The sequence below is a fragment of the Babylonia areolata genome, chromosome 29 (genome assembly GCF_041734735.1).
Source record: "Babylonia areolata isolate BAREFJ2019XMU chromosome 29, ASM4173473v1, whole genome shotgun sequence".
Classification (NCBI taxonomy): domain Eukaryota; kingdom Metazoa; phylum Mollusca; class Gastropoda; order Neogastropoda; family Buccinidae; genus Babylonia; species Babylonia areolata.
Window position 1 is genome coordinate 22,758,550 of NC_134904.1, and position 22,737 is coordinate 22,781,286.

At 43.4% G+C, this 22,737-nt stretch overlaps 1 protein-coding gene across 1 annotated transcript in view; it reads left to right on the forward strand.

The window, feature by feature from the left end:
* The window catches only part of LOC143302259 (clathrin heavy chain 1), a 91,501-nt gene that overhangs the window by 32,327 nt on the left and 36,437 nt on the right, over positions 1 to 22,737 (forward strand). The window contains exons 13-24 of the mRNA XM_076616848.1: positions 1,309 to 1,401; positions 1,632 to 1,703; positions 4,869 to 5,049; positions 5,752 to 5,915; positions 6,498 to 6,623; positions 10,541 to 10,683; positions 17,584 to 17,706; positions 18,422 to 18,656; positions 19,161 to 19,306; positions 20,824 to 21,007; positions 21,556 to 21,748; positions 22,281 to 22,438. Coding sequence (XP_076472963.1) covers positions 1,309 to 1,401; positions 1,632 to 1,703; positions 4,869 to 5,049; positions 5,752 to 5,915; positions 6,498 to 6,623; positions 10,541 to 10,683; positions 17,584 to 17,706; positions 18,422 to 18,656; positions 19,161 to 19,306; positions 20,824 to 21,007; positions 21,556 to 21,748; positions 22,281 to 22,438 — 1,818 coding nt within the window. The remainder of the gene's footprint in view (positions 1 to 1,308; positions 1,402 to 1,631; positions 1,704 to 4,868; positions 5,050 to 5,751; positions 5,916 to 6,497; positions 6,624 to 10,540; positions 10,684 to 17,583; positions 17,707 to 18,421; positions 18,657 to 19,160; positions 19,307 to 20,823; positions 21,008 to 21,555; positions 21,749 to 22,280; positions 22,439 to 22,737) is intronic.

Genomic DNA, 22,737 nt, shown 5'->3' on the forward strand with positions numbered 1-22,737 from the left:
GTCACGGTAAGTATGTTACTTAACGTAATTTTAGGTAGAAAATTTTCTAAGTGAAATCTTTTTTTTTCACAGAAAAACAGGTTAATGTATTTTCAAAACATTCTGTGTGCTTTGTTATTGAGAGAGACTCATAAATATGTATATTTTCTGAAACGTAGATTTGAAAGGTGAGTGAGTAAAGAATGAAAACACATGATGGTTTCCAAATGATAATTGTTTTGAAATCAGCGTTTGGATTTTTTTTTTTTTTTTTTTACACTTTCAACTTGATTACTAACATTTGTGTGGTCACTTGCACATTGATATTATATTTTCTGGACAAATGGATAATAACTGTACACACAAAATATATAAGAACAACCACAATAAAAAAAAAAAAAAGAAGACATACATGGGTCATTGTGACTACCTCTTAGTGAGAACAACATTGATGCGATTGTTCAGTCCTTTCAGTCAGATCATTTAAAAAAAAAAAAATCATCATGTCCATCAGTGAAGTCAGACCCAAGAACTGTCTCGGTTTAAATACATTTGCATCTACACAGCTGCGCTGACAAATTATCTTGTCATACAGGCAGCCTTGGGGTTAATGTGTGAAATTGCATGAATTGTATGTGAAAACTTTTTTTTTTTTAAGACTGCAGAGGGAGCAAGTACTGTCTGCTAGATCTTGGTATCTTTGTCAGAAATAAATTGCCCCTATAGAATCGGCTTTGTTCTTCACAGAGACATTGTCACAGTAAATGTGACATCTGTTTAATGTTTGAACATACAGGTCATTCAAATAAGTGCTTAGTTTTTACACAGCCCCTTTAGATGGGGGAAGGCTTTGTATTAGCCCAGTATATCTGTGTGTTTCAGACGCTATGAATGTTCAGCTTCAACTTCGAAGACTGGTCAGTTTTAGTGTTATATAGTGTATAAGCAAATACTGAGATAGATTGGAGACACCATAATTATGTTGTGTACCTCTGAAAAAAAATACATCTTCCCCTTCTTTTCCATTTTAAAAATCAGTTAACTGCATTAGCCCCCCAAACAGGGGAGGGATGATGGTGATTCATAACTTACAGGAATTTATTCAGGATGTTCATATATCTTTTCAAAGTTGAAAATATTTTAAGCTCCCTTATCCCAAGACGTTTTTGGTTGTTGTCTGTTTCCTTATAATTTCATAAACAAATGCAGGATGGGATTTGATACAGAAGAAAAAGTTAAATACCTGTGATGATTGAAGATCAGTTTGAAATTTGTTGACCTGTTTTTGTGACTGCATGTGAAGTAAAGAAAGACATGAATATGTTTCAGGTAGCTGATGCCATCCTAGGAAACCAGATGTTCACTCACTACGATCGTGCCCACATTGCTCAGCTGTGTGAAAAAGCAGGATTGCTCCAAAGGGTCAGTTTCTGAAAGCAGTGAAACTAGTGCTGTATTCTATAATGCATGGTTGCACTTGTTTCATTTACAGAATGTACAGTGTAGGAAGAGTTAACATGCCTTTCTTTTTTGACTGCTTCAGAGTTCACTTTCATTCAGAATTATGATGCAGAATGATTATGATGTGGTAGCAATATACTGTGGATATGTCAGTATTATGACTGATGAACTTGCGGTCATGGTTTGTCCAGGCCCTGGAGCACTACACAGATTTGTATGACATCAAACGAGCTGTGGTTCACACCCATCTTCTGAATCCAGAGGTAAGAGAGAAATGGGGGTGGGGTGGGGGGATGATGAGGGGAAAGTGTGTGCAGCTTTTGTGTTTGTACGCTTGTTGAAAAGAGGTGAGAATGGGTGTAGAAGCGTGAGAAGGGCTATACAAGTATCTGTTTTTTTCTTCTTGAATTAAGGAGAGCTTGTTGATACCCTTGTCAGTGATGTCAGATTAGTACTGTCATAAGTTAGCCCCACAAGAAGATATATATATATTTATGTAAACCCTTTAAACCCTTGACTGCTGCTGGCAAGTATTCTCGTCAGTGAAGGGTTGTCACCTCACTAAGTTGAGCATGTCAGTCACCATTCTTTAGATTTCTTCCATTGGGATTGCATTACCTTTGTTAGGAAAATTTATAATGCCATTGATAAGTGCACAAAAAATAACTGCTTTCCAACTTAGCCAGTCTGGTCGCACTTCACCAAGGTTCAGCTGTCAAGGGGTTAGAGATATTTTGAGTTTGAATGTTGTGTCTGACAGACCATTAGTTATTGCCCATATTTTTGTTGAAGCAAACATGTTCCAAGCCAATATAGCTGTCCGTGAAACTCCTGCTTAACAACAGTCCTGAAAAAGGAGCTTTTTCAAAGTGAAATATGATAATGGGAAGTGTTTTTTTTTATGGTATTGTATTAATTAGTTTCATAGTCAAAATGGGCGAGTAGAAAGGTGTTTGCTGAGATCTGTTTACTAAATGGAATCACTGAATCCTGCGTGAAGAAGTATTGAGATGGTGGGTTGCTAGAGCACTGCATACCCTCTTTCAGTCTGGCTGTTGTGATTAGAAGTGTTGTGGGGCAAAGTTCTGTTAAATATTTTGGTAACACGCATCATTTTTAATCATGGAAAAATTCTATGTGAAGGGAAATGGGCTGACAGGTGTGTGTGGGGAAGTGTAATAACATCTTACAGGATGCTTTAGAACACAATTGACATGCTCTCTCTCTCTCTCTCTCTCTCTCTCTCTCTCTCTCTCTCTCACACACACACACTCATGAAAACACACACACACACACACACACACACACACACACACACACACACACACACACACACACACACACACACTCACTCACTCACTCACTCACTCTCTCTCTCTCCCCCTCTCCCTCTCTCTCTGTAAACTTTATGTTGCTTTTGTAGATTTCCAGAAAGCGTTCGATTCGGTAAATAGAAATATGTTGTGGAGTGTCTGAGAAATAGTGGTGTTAATGGAAAGTTATATGGAGCAGTTCGAGGAATATATGATACAGTTTTGGCCTGTGTAAGGGATAAAAATTTCTATACTGATTTTTTCACTTGTCCAAGAGGCGTTAAACAGGGTTGTTTGCTTAGCCCACAATTATTCTCATTTTTTGTTAATGAATTAGCTGTTGAATTGTCTAGAAAAGGAAAGCATGGAGTACAAATGATTTCAGGAGCTGTTGAATTATTTGTATTGCTTTTTGCTGATGATATAATACTTCTGATACAGTTGTGGGACTGCAAAATCAATTAAACATTCTAAAACAAGAAGCAGACAGGTTGTGTCTAACTGTTAACTTGGACAAAACAAATATAATTGTATTTCGAAAAGGTGGACATCTTTCGGTTCATGAAAAATGGCGATATGGAAATACGGAAGTAAAAGTGACTAATACCTACAAATATTTAGGATTGATTTTCACAACAAAGTTAAGTTTGAACACAGCATGGACCGAAATGTGCAGGAAGGGGAAAAAGGAGGTTGTTGAAATGATTAGAGCTATGCAAAAATTAAAGTCTATTGACCTTTACTGGAAACTCTTTAACACACAGATAGAGCCGATGCTCACATATGCAGCAGAAATTTGGGGTATCTACGATAATAAACAAATGGAAATCATTCATACATATGCAATAAAACGTTTTTTGAATATACCACTTCATTCATCTAATCAAGTAGCATATGGGGAAACGGGTAGATATCCACTGAAAATTCGTACAGTAATTAAGTGCATAAAGTATTGGTTAAAACTTATTAAATTACCACCGACAAGACTGTGTAAGCAGGCTTATGATATGTTACTACAGCAGCATGAAGAAGGAAAGAAAAACTGGATAGACAATGTAAAAAATGTTTTAGTTAAAAATGGGTTTGGGATTGCATGGATTAGCCAAGGAGTAGGGAGTGATGTCGCATTTATTTCGGAATTTAAGGATCGCCTTATCAACATATACAAGCAAAACTGGCATTCAGACATGGAAGAAAATCCAAGATATAATTGGTATTTTTCATTCAAAAAATATTTTCCAGTCGGAAAAATGCATTTCTATAATTACAAATAAATGGCAACGGTGTCTCCTTTCTCGATTTCGATCCAGGACCTTAGGGCTTAATGCAAATAGAGTATGGTATATTCAAAACAGTGAAAGTGATAGTGTATGTCAGTTGTGTCATCAGGATTTAGAAAATGAGGATCATTTTGTTTTCCATTGTAAGGAATACTGTGTTATTAGAAATGATTATTCATTCTTTACACATCCGTTTGCATAAAGACATGATCTAGTAGCTATCCTTTCATCAGATAATGAAGACATCCTATTTTCACTCGCCAGATATATTGTAGAAGCATACAACATTCGAAGGAAAAGATTAACCGAACGATTGTTTTAATATGATAGAAACATAATGCAGAATAAAATATAAGATCCATAACTCAGTTTAGATTGGTAAATAACCAAAAAAGGCTTGGCTGCAAAGTTGGATGGTCATATGTTCGAATTAATTACTTAGTATTATGCATGAGTAATAGGGAATATGTTGTATTAATGTTGTGGGTATGAATGTATGAGTGTTTATGTGTTTATGAATATGTACTTATTTGCTTGTTATTTCCCCTTATTTTTCGTTTTACTTTTTTTTCGTCTACTAAAATAAGCTAAATAATCCCCCTTGGCACTAGAGCTGTAAAACGCTATTTGCCAATAAAAAAAAAAATGTCTTGTCTTGTCTTGTCTTGTCCCTCTCTCTCTGTCTCTGTCTCTGTCTCTCTCTCTCTCTCTCTCTCTCTTATACACTCTCTCTCACAGTCTCTCACTCCCATTCTCATAATCACACTCACATATATACTCATGCCACAGAATACACCAAACCACTATAAACAATGGAGTTATTTTTGTGTTACAGTGGTTGGTGACCTACTTTGGTTCCTTGTCTGTGGAAGACTCTTTAGAATGCCTGAAGGCGATGCTCACTGCCAACATTCGACAGAATCTTCAGGTCTGCGTCCAGATTGCCTCCAAATACCACGAGCAGCTCACCACTGATGCACTTATTGAACTGTTTGAATCCTTCAAGAGCTATGAAGGCAAGAACAAATTCAGTGTTGGAGAGAGTGAATGAATATTGCCATAAACTTTCTTTCATCTGTTGTATTTTCATAGGTTTTGGATGACAAAGATATTTGTTTCATATTTCAGGAGCTACAAAAAATTCGGACTAAAACAATACATACATATGATGTCTGAACAGGCTTGTTGACTTCTTCACTCTGATTTTCTTTTTTCTGTCTCTCTCTCTTGGAAAAAAAAAATCATTTCAATCTTCTGAGTGTGAATGGTGAGGGCTTTGTGGCTTGTATAAAATATGTGTGATGTTTCAGTTGTGACTTTTTCCCCATCTTGTTTTTCTGTTCACTTTTGTCTCAGATTCCTTTTTATATTGTCTGTCAACAACCTGACATGTATTTGTTTATGGCTTGACAGTGTTGATGATATAGATACTCGTGGATACTTATATAGTGCCTATCTTCAGCCGGAGACCAAACTCTAAGCACATACAGAGTCATTCTGCACAACAGGCTGTCTTCCTGGGTAGAGGCAACTGACAGTTGCCATTGGGCACTCATCATTCGTTACCTGTGTCATTCAGTTAGGTTTCAGTCAATCATACACACACACTCACACAGATATGTTACATTTTATGTGTATGACTGTTTATTTACCCTCCCAATTAGGCATTCATACTCCGTTTTCAGGGATATGCAATGTGCTTGATTTTCTTTCCATAGGTTTGTTTTATTTCCTGGGGTCCATTGTGAACTTCAGCCAGGAACAAGATGTACATTTCAAATACATCCAAGCAGCATGCAAGACTGGACAGATCAAGGAAGTGGAGAGAATCTGTCGTGAGAGTAACTGCTATGATCCAGAACGTGTCAAAAACTTTCTGAAGGTGTGTCTTCGCATTTTTCTGCTTTGGTTTTTAAGGGTTAGGTGTTTATAAACACAAACTTAAAACAAACAGAAAGGAATGGGGTAGAAAGAAACAAAAACAAAATCAGCAACTACACTACAAATGCTTTGGTTAAAATATTCAACATCCAAGAAGTGATAAAAAATTGTGTGCATGCGTGTGTGTGTGTGTGTGTTCAACAGTAAATATTGTAAAAGTTTTCAGTGCTGATGGTCACAGCGTGAATTGTTGATGTGTTTGCAAGGCATGTTTGACACAAACGTTTTCAGTGATGATTGTCACAGCATGAATCGTTGATGTGTTTGCAAGGCATGTTTGACATAAGATAACTTTTTCCATGCTGATGAACTACTCTCATAGCTTACTAGATATTTTTGATTCCAGTCTTTGAACTGGAAATAATTTTTTGGGGTAAATGGTTCAGATTTAAAAACAACAACCGAAGTTCACTTTATCAAAGCAGTTACAAATATTTCAAGAAAAGAACATTTAGAAAGACTTAATCCAACCGATTCTTGTTACTGACAGTTACAGTAAAAGGATGACCTGTTTTCTGTACAGGAAGCGAAGCTGACTGACCAGCTGCCCTTGATCATCGTTTGTGACCGTTTCGACTTTGTGCATGACCTGGTGCTCTACCTCTACCGCAACTCCTTGCAGAAGTACATTGAAATTTATGTCCAGAAGGTAAATCTTGTACTCCTTTCTGCTGTTGTCACTTCCCCTGTCTAGGTGTCATACTTCTGTTTAATCCACAGAATTGAGAAACAGAGCGAATGCACTGTAGATTGCTGTGGTTTGACATAAAGTATATGTAGCTGAAAATTATGTTAGATGAAAGTCTTAAGTGGGTATGTGAGATGAAAATGAATATTACGGCTGTGATTTTAACATGGAACAAGACTGGTACAGCTGTGATTTTAACATGGACGTGAACTGGTACAGTTGTGATTGTAACAGGGAAGATGACTGGAAAAGCAGATTTAAACACCGGAATTGTATGGTTGGGATTTTAACATGGAACAGGACTGGTATAGATTTTTTCATGGAAGTCGACTGGAAAAGCTGTGGTTTTAATATGTAAATTGCAGAGATGTGAGAGTTACGCTGAAACGCTTAAATGCCCATTTCCAGTTCATAAAAAAAAAGGAAAAAAAAAAGAAGAAGAAAAATTGATGTCTGTCAGTTGGGCATCACTGCTGCAGAAAAGTCCCAGAGGCCATTCCTGAGATCTGTAAATCCAGAGAGAAAAATTTTATGACTCTAGTCACCACAACAAGACTACCACAATCATTCTCCCTTTCTTTCATGGGTATCCCCTCACCCCATTTAGCTCTCTCTCTTTTTCACCTCCTCCCTCTTTCCTTTCATTATGCCATAATCTTTACCATACTTGCTGCTCCTCTGTTTCCCCCTCCTTTCCCTTTACATGAACAGAATAGAAACAGCATAAGGGATGGAGGTACAGGTGATAGGGTGGATGATGAGGTCAGAGTCTAGTTCTGTTGAAGGGTCAGACACTTGTCAAAGGGCCGAGTGGCAAACCCATCTCCATGCAACTACCATGTGGATGTAACAGCTGTTTGCACCACTCCCCCCTCTCGTGGATTAATATGACCCAGCATTGGTTTTTGTGTTATTCACTGTCTTATTGTGTCAGTGTTTAAAAAAAAAAATTAATTTTAATTTTTTTATGTTGTCCCTGACTTTATTGGGTCAACCACTGTTTTATTTTTTATATAGATTCATTATGACAATTCAGAATAGATGGAAAAGAAAAAAATTAATTAATTAAAAAAAAATCTGAATACAGTGAACATTAACAAAAACAGATGTAAGTCATTATACTTATATATGTAGTCCATTACATAATCAACACAAAACAAGACAATAATCAAGACCAATAATAATAAGTTAATAAATAAGTAATAATCAATTCAGTGAATTTTCATGTGGATGAATAAAGTGTTTTGATAGACTGATTTGATAGAGTTCTGAAATTTACAGTCACTGCCTGTGAACACTTTGGCTGGTATAAGTGTGTTTTGGGACATATTTTCCAGTTCTGGACATACTTCTTCCACTCATATTGCACCTAATCAGATAAAAGTTTGCTCTTAAGTGCTTTACAAAAGACAGTTCATTATTTTGAACCAAGAATCAGGCTGAGGCAGAAATGAAAGTACTCATATACGTCAGCCGTAGGACTGCCATGGATTTATGGCAACCACCTGCCCTTAAAAATCTACAATAACCAGTAGCAGGAGCTGAGAAATTTCTTTCTTTTTTTCCTCTCTTTTTTTTTCACATAATTTGTTTTTGTCATGAATCCTCATTTGTAATGGTTCCATTAGTATCCAAATAAGTATTGTTATGATATTGGCGACAACATCGTAAAATGAAATATATACTGAAATCATCAAAGAAATAAATAAGACAGTGAATTATAACAATTGACATGGAAACCCTCCCCTGAATGTGATGGCCCCTATGTGGGACGCATTCCCCACTGTTTCTCCTCAACTCATCACTGTCCACATGAAAGAAAGAAAGAAAAAAAGTACATATATAACACAAACTATTCTCATTACCAACAAGCAACATCACACTCATACTTCCAGTGCTTGAGATAGATATCCTTATTTACGTATTGCAATGCATGACATCTATAAATGAAACCAGACTGTATGTGTTAATAATGAACCTTGCATATAGTGTGTGTGTGTGTGTGTGTGTGCGTGTGCGTGCATGCACGCACTGGGGGTGAGGTAAGTTTCCTGAGTGCATATGTATGCACATGTAGGTATGCTTTGTTGCAATGCGATATTTACTTTCTTTGAAATTTTGATTTGTATTACATTTCATCGACATCAGAATTACTTCAGCCAAATATATTTCTTTATTTCATTTCCTTCTCAAAAATATATTGTAATGGCAAAGGTGATTCTGTTTTAAAAAAAACAACTATTAGACATCTTCCCAATTAAAATAAGAAGATTGATACAGTGGTAATTTCCCTTAATGTGCTGATTATTTTTAACTCCAAATAATATATCCACATTTGAAAGCTTTAACTCGACATTGACTGTGTAATAAATTGTCTTTTCAATGAAAATCCAAAGGTTATATACTACTGGGCATTCACTGAAAAAGTGTTCGATGTAATCCACTTTGTCACAACTGTAAGAGCACTTACTGTTTTCTTTGATTTTCATTTTATGTAGAATTATATTTGTCAGGTAGATATTATGCAGCATTTTCCAATGTAAAACTCTTAATCTGGTTTCCTTTGTGACTTCTTTTGCTCTTACCCAAGCTGATCTATCTAATTCAAAATTAAGTTTTCTGTGCCAAAAATAAAATGCAGATGGGGTGTCTGGTTCCTTATTTGTCGCTAATATATTCTTTATATGTTTTGGTTTGGTGTTAAATCAGCTTGCGTCAATTGTCTGTTCATCTGTCTGTCGTTTTTCTGTCTGTATCCACTGGATCCAGGTGTCCGTGATGGAATTGATGAGGACATTGTATTTTAGCATTATACTCATTCTGCTTTGACCAGTTATACAGCTTACCTCATTCAGTGATAGTAGTCTGTTCTCTGTGTGATGCGTGATGTGTTTGACTTGAATAATCCTCTTTATTTGCCAGTGTTTGAAAAAGAGTGGATTGTTTTTATATCAGCTTGCGTCAATTGTCTGTTCATCTGTCTGTCGTTTTTCTGTCTGTATCCACTGGATCCAGGTGTCCATGATGGAATTGATGAGGACATTGTATTTTAGCATTATACTCATTCTGCTTTGACCAGTTATACAGCTTACCTCATTCAGTGATAGTAGTCTGTTCTCTGTGTGATGCGTGATGTGTTTGACTTGAATAATCCTCTTTATTTGCCAGTGTTTGAAAAAGAGTGGATTGTTTTTATATGTTATTAATGAATTATTAAACAATAACTGGTTTTGGAAGGTAGTTTGTGGTTTTGTGGTTTTGTGATATTCTTGTAATCAGTGTAAGTTTTTATTGCATCTTTCCAGAATTGTGTGCAAGTTATAAAATTTCTACACAGTTCCTGAAATTGTAAACATTTTTTTTTGGCTTCAGGAGGTCTTTGCCCCATACTCTCCCCCCCCCTCCCCCCCAGTGGATTGTTACCTTTGTACCATACAAGATCTTTCGCAGCCACTGCCATCCACCTCCCCCAGCTACAGAAAGCTTTTTTGATTCAGTCACTATCACATCCCTGAAATTGACTTGTATGGCTTTGATTTTGATATGGAACAGGACTGGAAAAACTAGATTTTAGCATTGAAGTTGATTGGTATAGCTGTAATTTTAACATGGAACACAACTGGAACAGCTGTAATTTTAGCATTGAACAGGACTAATTTTAACATAGAAGTTGACTGGTGTAGCTGTGATTTTAGCAAGGAAGTTGATTGGTAAGACTGTAATTATAACATGGATGTTGACTGGTCTGGCTGTGATTTGGCATGGAAGTTGACCGGTGCAGCTTTAATTTCAACATGTAAGTTGTCAGATATGGTTGTAATGTTAAGATGGAAGTTGAATGGTAGAGCAGTGATGTGACAGAAGTGTTGGGCTGTCAGGTGAATCCTGCCCGTCTGCCAGTGGTGGTGGGAGGCCTGCTGGATGTGGACTGCACGGAGGATGTGATCAAACAGCTGATTATGGTGGTCAGGGGTCAGTTCAGCACTGACGAACTGGTGGAAGAGGTGGAAAAGAGAAACAGGTGTGTGCTGTTGGGTCTGGATTGACAAAACTAACATATGCTGGAGAATGCTGTTTAGTGTTGCATTATTGGTGGATTTGGACACGGATGTGAGAAGGATGTGGAAATGTCTAAACGAGCTTTTCCATTTCATTGGCCCTGCAGCCCCACTGCAGTATACTTGTTTCAGTCCCTCTCACCCTCAGGATAGGTTTGTCAAGGTGAAATTTTATTCTGTACACACTGGCATTGACATTGTCTCTTGATTCAATGAAGGAAGTGTTACAAATCAGAATTATTGCATTCCTGATGTAAGCAATAGCAGTATTTCATAAGGTTTTGTATATCTTGGGTTTATAATCCTTCCACTGTATAAGATAGATAAGGTTTCTTTGAACCAGTGCCAGTAAAAAAAAAAAGCAGATGTGGAGAGAGGATGTAGAGAGATGTAGAGAGGACTGAGACAGAAAATTGGAAAAAAAAGATGATTTGGTGTCATATACTGTACCATGTCAAACTGATGCAAACTAGGCCTATTGGTTTGCTCTGCTTGGCCAAATTTCGCGCGGCTAACAGTGAAAAGATGGGCCCACCGCTCTCAGCCAATCAAACGCCTCTAAAAACTATAAGCGCTTAATCATTCCTTTGGCCAAGGCTCTCCACGCCATCTTGTCAGGTTTACGCTCTGTCTCGTCTTACGCTTTTTTCGGCTGTTCAGCGTATCCTTTTGGCCTTATTTTGTTGCATGCGGCTTGTGTTTATTGTATTCTTACATTCTGTGTACTCGATTCGACTCGGCACCCTCGATTCGTTCGATTTTTTCTGCCTCTAAGTCGATCCTGTCTTTCCTTTCTCTGTTGGGGGTCGGATTTTCGCTGGGTGCCTAAGCGCGGGTTCCATGCCTCGTGTGCCATACCACGAAGGCAGGGAATCATGATGCTGGGATTGAGACTCGGTAAGAGACTCTCCCAGGCCCGGAGCTCATGATTCCTCCCGATACGGACCGCGGCGATGCGTCGTTAGACGCTGATCGCGGAGGCGACGTTCGTACCAGTAAAACGGTCATGAAGGGGACCGGGGGGAAAGAGGTACGAGCGTCGCCTCCCGAGGTGTCCCAGCGCGAGGCAGGGAGAAGGGGGAATGGCAAGTCATCTCCGTGCTGTGGGGACTCGCAGCTAGGCGCGGACTCCCGAGGGGAGGCCGCGCCCGGCCATTACCCGGGTCCCCACTCGGAGACGGCCCTCACGTGCCCCATTGTTGTTCCCCCTCCTCCCTTCTCTGTCGACCCCCCTCCCCCACCTCCTTTTGGGGGGGGAGAAAAATTTGGTTCCGGGGGGGGATCTCTACTTTGCCCACCCCGGGCCAAGCCACCCCAGTCTCCCCACGGGAGGGGATTCGGGGCGCGTGGCAACCTGCTCTGCAGGTCTTCCCGCTATCCGGCCGGTCTCCCCTGCTGGGGGAGGCCCGTGCGTGTCAGGCGGTTCCGGGCAGTCAGCCCGCTCGTCTTCGGGCGGGACTGACACCCAAGTCGGACCTGACCTCCCTCCGACTTGGCCAGGTTGTTCCCTTCATGGAGGTCAATGCACCAGTGACCCTTGGGGTTTGGGTCACAGTATGGCTGGTGCCCACGGGTAGTTACCCCCATTCTACCCGTACTGGGGCGCATCTAGGATGCACACTGGGTTGCCGGGAGCACCAAGGGCCAGCCCCTTGTCCGCTCCCCACCGGACCCAACCCAGCACATCTCACAGGGTGACACACACAGCCCCGACAAGTGGGATCGACTTCTTGTCGGTCAGGTCGAGTTCCTCGACCAATATTGCCACTCTGTCCACAAATCGGGCCTCTGTCAACCCACAGGTGACCACCACGGTCACAACGGCCTCCTTGTCAGGACCGACGGCTGCTCAGGGGCCCTACTCGGCCCGGCGGAGCCGGCAGTCCCCACCTGCCCAGCCCTCGGTCCTACAGTGAGATGAGTGGGTGTTTGTCCCCACACAGCACTCGTGGGTCACTCTTGCATCCAGGGACGCCCTCTCTGAAAAGGTGTGGCACCCACCATCCCAAGCATGGTTGGACCTACGGTCCACACGCTCCCCACCCGCTTCAGGTGTCAAGGACATAACAGTGGCGGCCATGGTCCCGGCTCGGGATCGTCCCAGCTCATCCCGATGGGCTGACCACAGCTCACAGGACGCCCCAGTGGGTACATCCACTTGGGATGGCACCCAGCAGGGGATGGACTGCGAACAAGAGTGGGAGCCCCTGTCTTCGGATGAGGACGAACAAGCAGATGAGCACTCTTCGCCCACATCCCAGGGGGGACAGATTGAGCCCGTGCCTCCCTAGGGACCAGCCTGAACCAAACCCGGACTTTGCCGAGCTCGAACTGACCCTCCCCAATAGGGCCACGTATGCCGAAGCAGTCCCTCAGGCTACTTTGTTACCTTTGACCCTCCTTACGCCATGTGACTCTAACTCCAGAACCACAAGGCAACTCAGAGTGCCAGAAATGGTGCAGGTATGGCTTATTAAGTCAGCCCGCACTGTCAGGGGTGCTGCTTCCATCCCTCCTCTAGGCAGGGAGCCCCTCTCTGCCCCGGGCGCCTTTTCCCCGGGAAAGTTTCTTAAAGATTCCTACAAGGGAGGGTTGTGCTCCTGGTACACGCAGGACCACCCTGCCTACAGCGGAGCAGAGCCCTCCGCACAGGACAGGATGTTGGTCTCACAGCGCACCACCTTCCCCACTTCAGCTAACCTATCCTTTAAAACGTTAGCAGAGTGGGACAAATTGGCCCGCCGCTGCCCCCTCGAGGTTTCCACGGCGTACACCTTCGACACGTTCCTTCACAGGGCCAATGACCTGTGCGAACAGTGTCCAGTTAATCAGGACAAGGGGTCTCCTTCCTCTGTCCCGCCGGGCCTCTTCACCGACCAGAGGTTACACGCTTTTGGCAATAGGGTAGCATCTGGTCTCACGGCAGCTGCAGACACAGCTACCAGCCTTCACTTCAATACTGTGCTAGCGCGGCGTGATGCCATTTTCAGCCTCTCTAACATTCCTGTGGAGGAGAGGGCTGCCCTGCGGTCCATCCCAGCACAGCAGCACTCCCTCTTCGGCCAGTTCCCGCTCCATTTTGTCAGCCACAGGGCAGAGACAAACAGGGAGGTGGCCTCATATTTGGCCCACACCTCTCATGGGCTCCAGGGTTCTATGCCATTGAAGAGACTGGCCACCAGGGCCCCTCCATATGCCACGCCGCCTGTCAAGGCAGCGTGTGCCGAATCAGTGGCAGAGGAATAAACCACCTTAGGTCTGTCCAAGCCGACCGGCCATGCCCAAGGCCAGAAGGCAGCACCCCCAATGACTGGGCCCCGATTCAGCACCGCCAGTCGTTCAGCCCCTCCAAGTAGGAAACTTGTCCCGGCATGCACATCAGTGGTGTGCTCTGGGACTCAACGACGGGATTATGTCGGTGCTAGAGTCGGGGTACATGCTGTCTTGGGTGGAGGATCTCCCCCCTCTAAAGATCCACTCTTCCTCCTTAGGTGCCCAGCTGGACGGAGCAGGAGAGCGTCCTAGAAAAAGAGATATCGCACCCACTCCTCATGGGGCTATATCCCAACTCTCGGACCCGGGCCCCGGTTTTTACGGCTGGTTGTTGGTGATTCCAAAGGTCTCGGGAGGTTGGAGACCAGTTTTGGACTTGTCCCCCCTCAACAAATTCCTCCCCAAAATCAAATTCAAGATGGACACACAGGCACAGATTCGGGAGACCATCCAACAAGGTGATTGGCCTACCTCTATCGATCTGGAAGATGCTTATTTTCATATACTCATCCATTCGGCATCCCGTCGGTACCTGAGGTTCGTGTGGAGGGACAAGGGGATCCAGTTCCCGGCCCTCCCATTTGGTCTGTCCCTTGCCCCTTTCCTGTCTACCAAGGTGGTGCGGGAATTGGTGTCCATCGTCCGCTCGGAATCCATTTGTCTCTGTGTGTACCTGGACGACTTGCTTATCCTGGCCCAGTCGCAGGCCCGGTGCCTGAGTCATACGGCCAGACTTCTAGACCTTTGCTCCCAACTGGGCTTCCTCATGGACCAGCAGATATGCGATCTGTCCCCATGTCAGTCCTTCGACTTCTTAGGGATGAGATTCGACATGCGGTCTATGATAGTCTCTCTGGCGCCAGATCACTGGTACCGTCTGGCAGGCCTCCTCAGCCACTGGCGCCACTCCTCCCAAGATACAGCGCAGACACTTTCTTCCCTCTTGGTCATGATGGAGTCCACGGCACCTCTCATTCCCCTGGACAGGGTTCTCAAGCGCCCTCTCCAGAGGGTACTGAGGTTACGCCGGTCCCAGAGCACTCAGCCATGGGATACCCAGATATGTCTGGGCGAGTGGTTCCTCGAGGTGACATCAGAGTGGTTAATCACCCCCTTTGGACACAGGGGGTGCCCTTAGCCCCACCTACTCTTCAGGTGGCACTCTTCACAGACGCCTCCTCCCTGGGCTGGGGAGCCCACATGGACTCACTCTATGCAGCAGGGACTTGGTCCCCGGAGGAGCGCCTATGCCACATCAATGTTCTGGAACTGGAGGCAGTTCGCAGGACTCTCCTGCACTTCATGGGGGAGGCCACTGGCAAGACCATCCGCTTGTTCACGGACAAGACGACGGTCGCATGTTATGTGAACAAATGGGGGGAGCGCACTCGGCAGACCTCTCAATGCGGACTGAGGCTCTCCTCCGTTTGGTGCCACAGCAAGGGCATTGCACTTTCAGCGAGACACTGAGCAGGAAAAACCAACTTCTTGGCAGATGCTCTTAGCAGGCCCAAGAGTGTCATGCGCACAGAGTGCACCCTGGACAAGGACAGCCTTCAGGGGGTGTGGGAACAGTGGTTTCGGCCGATGGTGGACCTTGTTCAACAAGAGACTTCCCACTTCCGTGTCTTCGGTTGCCGACCCAGAAGCGTGGGCAGTGGATGCTCTCTCTCTAGATTGGAGCAGTCTGATTGCCTCCGCGTTTCCTCCCTTTCCAATTCTGTCCAAGGTGATACGGAAAGACAGATTGGAACACCCGCAGCCGATCCTCATTGCGCCGAAATGGCCAGCCCAGACCTGGTTTCCGGACCTTCAGTCCCTGACACATGTTCCCACCCCTGGAACTTGAAACCAAATCTCATCTGCTGAGGCAGCCTCACTCGGGCACTCCGCATTCCAATCCTCAACTGCTCCACCAGCACGCATGGCTGCTGTGCGGTCGGAACTGTCAGCATCACCATTGAAGTCCTCGACCCCTCGGTCGGCCTCTGTGTCGGCTGTGCTGACCCAGGGGTCTGCCTCCTCTGACCTCCTCTCCATAGTCACCAGAGCAAGGAGGCAGGGAATGGAGACTTTGTATGACTTTCGCTGGAAGATATGGTTGCGGTGGTGTACAGCTCAGGGCATTACCCCTACGAACCTTACGAGCATGCAGCTGGCCAACTTTCTGGCTCTCTGCTCCTCGGTTCATCCTGTCTGCTAGTTCTGTGCGAGGGTACAGGTCTGCCTTCTGTACCACAATGCAAACAGCTAGGTGGTTCCGCCTTTGAAGTGGATTGCCTGCTCAGAGAGGTGGCTAGGGGTGCCCCTCTGAAGGAAGCTAGAGACCCCAGAAGAGTGCCCCTCTGGGACTTGTTCCTGGTGCTGGATTTCATTCGAAAACAGCCCTTCCTACCATTGGGGACTATTCCTGTTGACATCCTCACCCTCAAGACCACTTTCCTTCGGTGGCTGGCCACAGGCAGTCGTAGAAGTGAGCTGCACGGGCTTAGTGAAATGCCACAAGATCTGGCCTTCCACAGAGATGGTTCCATCACTATTCGTTTCCTTCCAGAGTTTCTGGCTAAGAACCAAGACCCTGAGGTTCCTTCCCCCTCTCCGAGGGTCAGACCTTTGTCTGATATTCTTGCCCAAGATGATGAGGATAGGCACCTGTCCTGTTCGGTGTCTCAAATATTATTGGGATAGGTCTCGCCATAGGCGTTCTTCTCAGAGGGGTCTGCTCATCTCCCTCAATGAGAATTACAAGAAAGACATCGCTGCAGGCACCATTTCCCGCCAGGTTTCCCAAGTCATTCGTAGAGCCTACTCTCATGCACACAGGGATATCAGCTGTCTTCATCCCAGGGCACACGAAGTGCGGGCCATAGCTACTTCGGCTGCCTTCCAGCACTCAGTGCCAACGCAGCATGTCTTGGAGGCAGCCTTCTGGCCGTCTGAGAATCCCTTCATCAACTTCTACCTCAGGAATTTCCGTATGACCAGGGCTGACGGTTCCAAGGGGATTTCCTTTGTCGCGGCTAACACTGCCGTCTCAGTTACAAGGGCTCCCCATATGAACCAGTAGGCGTTGCCCGCCTCCATTTGCTTTAAATTCTGCATCAGTTTGACATGGTACAGTATATGACACCAAAAGGAGGAGTTTGTATTATACTCCATGTTTGGTGTTAAATATACTTACCATGTCAAACTCGAATGCCCGCCCGTCCGTCCCCGCGTCTCCGCCGTGGTTCTCATGGGGCATTTTTGTTCATGGCCACGGAATGATTAAGCGCTTATAGTTTTTAGAGGCGTTTGATTGGCTGAGAGCGGTGGGCCCATCTTTTCACTGTTAGCCGCGCGAAATTTGGCCAAGCAGAGCAAACCAATAGGCCTAGTTTGCATCAGTTTGACATGGTAAGTATATTTAACACCAAACATGGAGTATAATACAAACTCCTCCTTTTGACATCAAATTTGTGTCCAGAAATTAAAACAAGATATCCTACAAGATATTGAGAGTTTGATGTTTGAGGGGTAGGAAGGCAAAGTACAAAGGAAAAGGCTTTTATGGGTGTTTGCTTCATCCTGTCTTGATACTGGGTTTGTAGGTTAAAACTGTTGTTACCTTGGTTGGAGACACGAGTACACGAAGGAGTCAATGAGCCTGCCACCCATAATGCTCTGGCCAAGATCTACATTGACAGCAACAACAACCCGGAGAGATTTCTAAGGTGAATGCATGTCTGCATTTGATCTTCTACTTTGATTGTGGTTTTTTGAGAAAGTAGCTCATATACAATATATATAGTCTTACATAGGGCCAGTAGCTTGTATAAGCATTAATTCTTGTATAGTAACAGTATATCACACAACTTCTCAAAGATTACACTTGTTCTGAAGTGTTTGTGGGCTGAAGTTCTCCGGTTCACTGATACTTGTGAGTGGCATTCACAGGTATGACCTTTCGTACCCAGATTATCAGCAATACATCATTTTAGGGAGGGGGGAAGGGGTGGAAGCTTGCTGGTTTTTTTTGGTGTGTTTACACAATGTGCCAAAGGCTGACATGCATCTGGATATCTGTAACATGTGTATTTGATCTGGTAACGTACAATGAAGACTGAAGGCTGTAGCAGGTCTGCATATAAGCTGACCATGAAGGTTGGAAAGAATCTTCCCCCATAAGTCACCAGGCACTGCCTGGATTCCAACCATGGACCTTACACCCTGCTTTACAAGTTTCGCCTTTTTTGTTTTGTTTTGTTTCATTTTGTTTTGTGTTGATTTTTTGAGGGGATAGGCATATGGATAGCATACGGTTTGGTGTTCACTTATGCACAAATTACTCTGGATGACAGGTTTGCTGTATTGCTAGATACAAACTGTTTTAAAAGAATGTAAAATTGTTTCAGAAATGCATTTAATTCTCCATTTTTTTCTTTACAGGGAAAACCAGTTTTATGACAGTCGCGTGGTGGGCAAGTACTGCGAAAAGCGAGACCCTCACTTAGCATGTGTAGCGTATGAGCGAGGGCAGTGTGATGAAGAACTGATCAAAGTGTGCAACGAGAACTCTCTCTTCAAGAGTGAAGCGCGTTACCTGGTTCGTCGACGTGACCCTGACCTGTGGGCAACAGTCCTGGATGAAAACAATGAGTACCGACGTCAGCTGATCGACCAGGTCAGTCAGGAGTGTAGTTTTCTTCACATCTGTGTGAGTGTGTGTGTGTTAATGAGTTTGTGATGTGTAGGCCTGTGTGTGGTGGTGCAGCTGGTTTTCAGAATTGCATGTTTTTTCCTATATTTTTTTAATTAAAGTTTAGAGATGGGTATAGTTGCTTTGTATGTGATGCAAGTAAGCTTTGTTATCTTTTACCTTGTCACACATCCTGAATGTGACCATGATTCTTTGACAGAAAATCACTTGCAATGAATGCACAACTTTAGCGCAGCAGGCAGTATATATATGCTAACATGTTTGTGATACCTGCATGGGACAAAAGACACAAGAAACAAGCCCTGCTGAAACTGCTGGTACTTTAACTGAGTCTTGCATATTAAAGTACTTGTATTGAGCTGCAGTTCATGTAGCTTCATTACAAAAAGTAATATAAATGCATATTTTAGATATAAAGTAGTTTGTGTGAATATGATACATGCTATGGAATATGTTGAATGTGGGCAGGTGGTACAAACAGCATTGTCAGAAACACAAGACCCAGAGGAAATCTCTGTTTCGGTGAAGGCTTTCATGACAGCAGATTTGCCCAATGAGCTGATCGAGTTACTGGAGAAGATTGTCTTGGAGAGCTCAGTCTTTTCTGAACACAGGTAAGGAATAAATCTTGTGGTTTGAATTGAACTTTGGGATGTATATAATTTTACATTTGGTGTCATATACTGTACCATGTCAGACTGATGCAAACTAGGCCTATCGGTAAACTCCTCCTGTTCCTTTGTTTCAGGGGGAGGGTGAAGCAAGAGTATATATGTGCAGGCACTGTGCTTTAAAAAATCACAGAGAGAGCGAGTCGGGTGTTCTGGGCTGATGACTGGGAGGGTGTGGATTTGGGGGTCATCAGAATGTTGACGTGGAATTGGGGCCCATCAGAATGTGATGTGGATTTGGGGCCCATTAGAATGTGGATTTGGGGCCTTTCAGAAAGTGGATTTGGGGTCTATCATGATGTGGATTTGGGGCCCATCAGAATGTGATGTGGATTTGGGGCCCATTAGAATGTGGATTTGGGGCCTATCAGAATTTGGATTTGGGGCCCATCAGAATGTCGATTTGGGGCCTATCAGAATGTGGATGTGGATTTGGGGACTATCAGAATGTGGATTTGGGGTCTATCAAGATGTGGATTTGGGGCCCATCAGAATGTTGATGTGGAATTGGGGCGCATCAGAATGTGATGTGGATTTGGGGCCCATCAGAATATTAACATGGAATTGGGACCCATCAGAATGTTGATGTGGAATTGGGACCCATCATAATGTTGATATGGAAATTGGGCCTATCAGAATGTTCACGTGGAATTGGGGACCATCAGAATGTTGATGTGGATTTGGGGCCCATCAGAATGTTGATGTGGATTTGGGGCCCATCAGAATGTTGTTGTGGAATTGGGGCCCATCAGAATGTTGATGTGGATTTGGGGCCCATCAGAAGTGAGATAATTTGTCTGGTGCCTGTTCCTGTCCAGAGTTGTTTGTTTGGGCTTAGATGGTAAGATGGAACCACACAGTGAGGGTCATCTGCTTCATGGATGCATCTTTGGGAGTGCTATTTATTTTTCCTGACCAACACTGCAGATGTTTTTATCTCTTAGGCCTTTCATGCCCTTATTTCATGGTGATCTTATTCTTGATTTCCCCTTCCCTTGTACGAATTGTGTGAGTTCTTAGTCTATGTTGTCAACAGAATCATGGAGGGAGGCTGTCATAGGATGATGTGTTGGTGGTCTTCATTCCAGGAGTGATGCTCAAGCTTAACTCTTTTTTTATGATTGCTCATCATTACTGCTACTGTTGTTAGATTTACGGTTGTCCTTCAGAAAATAGTTTGTGTGGGTTCTGGCTGTTTTATCAGAATCCCTTGGCACATTCTGTTACGTTAATGTGAACAGTCATTTTATATTAGCCAGTTAGGTCTCATGTGCTATATGCCAGTGAGACTCCGTCAGCATATTATGTAAACATAATTAGGGGGGGAAATCCTTTGAATAGCAAGAAAACATAAGAATCTCCGGACACTAAATGGTGAAGATTGCATTTGGTCATTAATGATAATAGACCAAAAGTTGTGGAAGCGAATTAGATGATAATTTGACATCTTCACTTTGCAGGAATCTGCAGAACCTGTTGATTCTTACTGCCATCAAGGCTGACCGTACACGTGTCATGGAATACATCAACCGCCTTGACAACTATGATGCCCCTGACATTGCCAATATTGCCATCAGCAACGAGCTTTATGAGGAAGCGTTTGCCATTTTCAAGAAGTTTGAAGTGAACACCTCAGCCATTCAGGTTTGTGACGCACAGTCAGGCTGTGTGGGGAGAGCAGTGTGAAGGATGCAGGTGGACAGATGGCATTGTTATCTTTGTATTATTTATCATTATTTGAAACGTGAATTTGGTAGAAACTAACTTGTTCCATTACATAACTATTTCATTCGGTAGAGTAAAATTTTATTGTCTGGAGACAGATTTCATGAAAATATGTTATTTATACTTCTTAGTAAATAAAGTTTCATTGTAATTATGTCAAACTGGAAACCGATTTCATGAAAAGATGGCACTTGTAGTGTTTCACTAAGTAATATAGATTAGTTCAATAGGAATAGTAGTTTATTCATTTATTTTGTGATAATAAAGTAATTGCATGAAAAAAAGGCAGAATCCTAGTACATCCTTGACTGAAGACATACTGATTTCACTTTTGGATAAGTTTATTCAGTTCATTTTTCTGAATTGAATGTCTATTTTTGGTTTTCTTTGAAAGAAGCTGAATTCAGAAATGTGATTTGGTTGGCAGCGGGCAGAGCAAAAGTATGAGGAGAGTAATTGTGTTGCAGGTGCTTATTGACAATGTGAACAACCTGGACAGAGCCTATGAGTTTGCAGAGCGCTGCAATGACCCGGCTGTGTGGAGCCAGCTGGCCCGGGCCCAGCTGAACCAGGGTATGGTGAAAGAGGCCATCGACTCCTACATCAAGGCCGATGACCCTTCACAGTACATGGAGGTTGTCCAAGTGGCCAGCACTAACAGTATGTCTGAAAATCCGCTCTCTTCCACATTGAACTGTTTTCTTTTGCTTCTTTCCATCCTTTCCTTGATTGTTTCGGAACAGTTAAGTAAGGTAATGTTGTGGATCTTTGTGTTAAGAGGATTTCCCCACATACATTGTGGCTTCCTTGCATCCAGAAGCTTATTTCTGCTTATGATATTGTAGACACTTTTCAGTAGAAGCCTAATTCTCTGTATGTGCTCATGAACATCAGAACAGATGTGCATGCATTAACATTTAACATGCACTCATGGGAGCTATTCATAACTAAATGTTAATCTTTCTCCATGTTTGAACATATTGCTGATGGGATACATGCATTGCATAATGGGAATTATTGATTTGTTCACTTTGTCTTTGATATAACTTGTGACTTGCAAGTTGCATGATTTAATTGGTACATCTGGGAACAGATCACCTCTTCAGGATGGACTGCAAACAGTCTACATAGTCACCCATCAACAGGAGGCAGTATGTGGATTCCACAACTTTTCTTTTTGTTGTTACCTCAGATAACTGGGAAGACCTGGTCAAGTTCCTGCAGATGGCACGGAAGAAGGCCCGAGAAACTTTTGTGGAAACAGAGCTGGTGTTTGCGTTTGCCAAGACCAATCGTCTGGCGGACATGGAGGAGTTTGTCTCTGGACCCAACCATGCCAACATTACTCAGGTCTGTTGTACAACGGTTTGGGCATTCTAGGGTGATTTTTGAAACTGGAAAATGTGAGACGAGACTAGATGGCTTATTCTTATGTTTCGTATCTTGTCTTTTTCATCCCCCCCCCCCACCCCTTCAACCCCTGAACTACCTCTTCTCAGCTCCTCCCACCTGCACCTTCCTCACCTTCTCAGCCTCAGCATGATGGTTAGTAGCTTAGCTTGTAGGTTAGGGTGGGGAGGGGGAAATTAGACTGATACCACAGAATTGCTTTTCACTCCTCTCATCCAGTATGTAATATATGCACACTC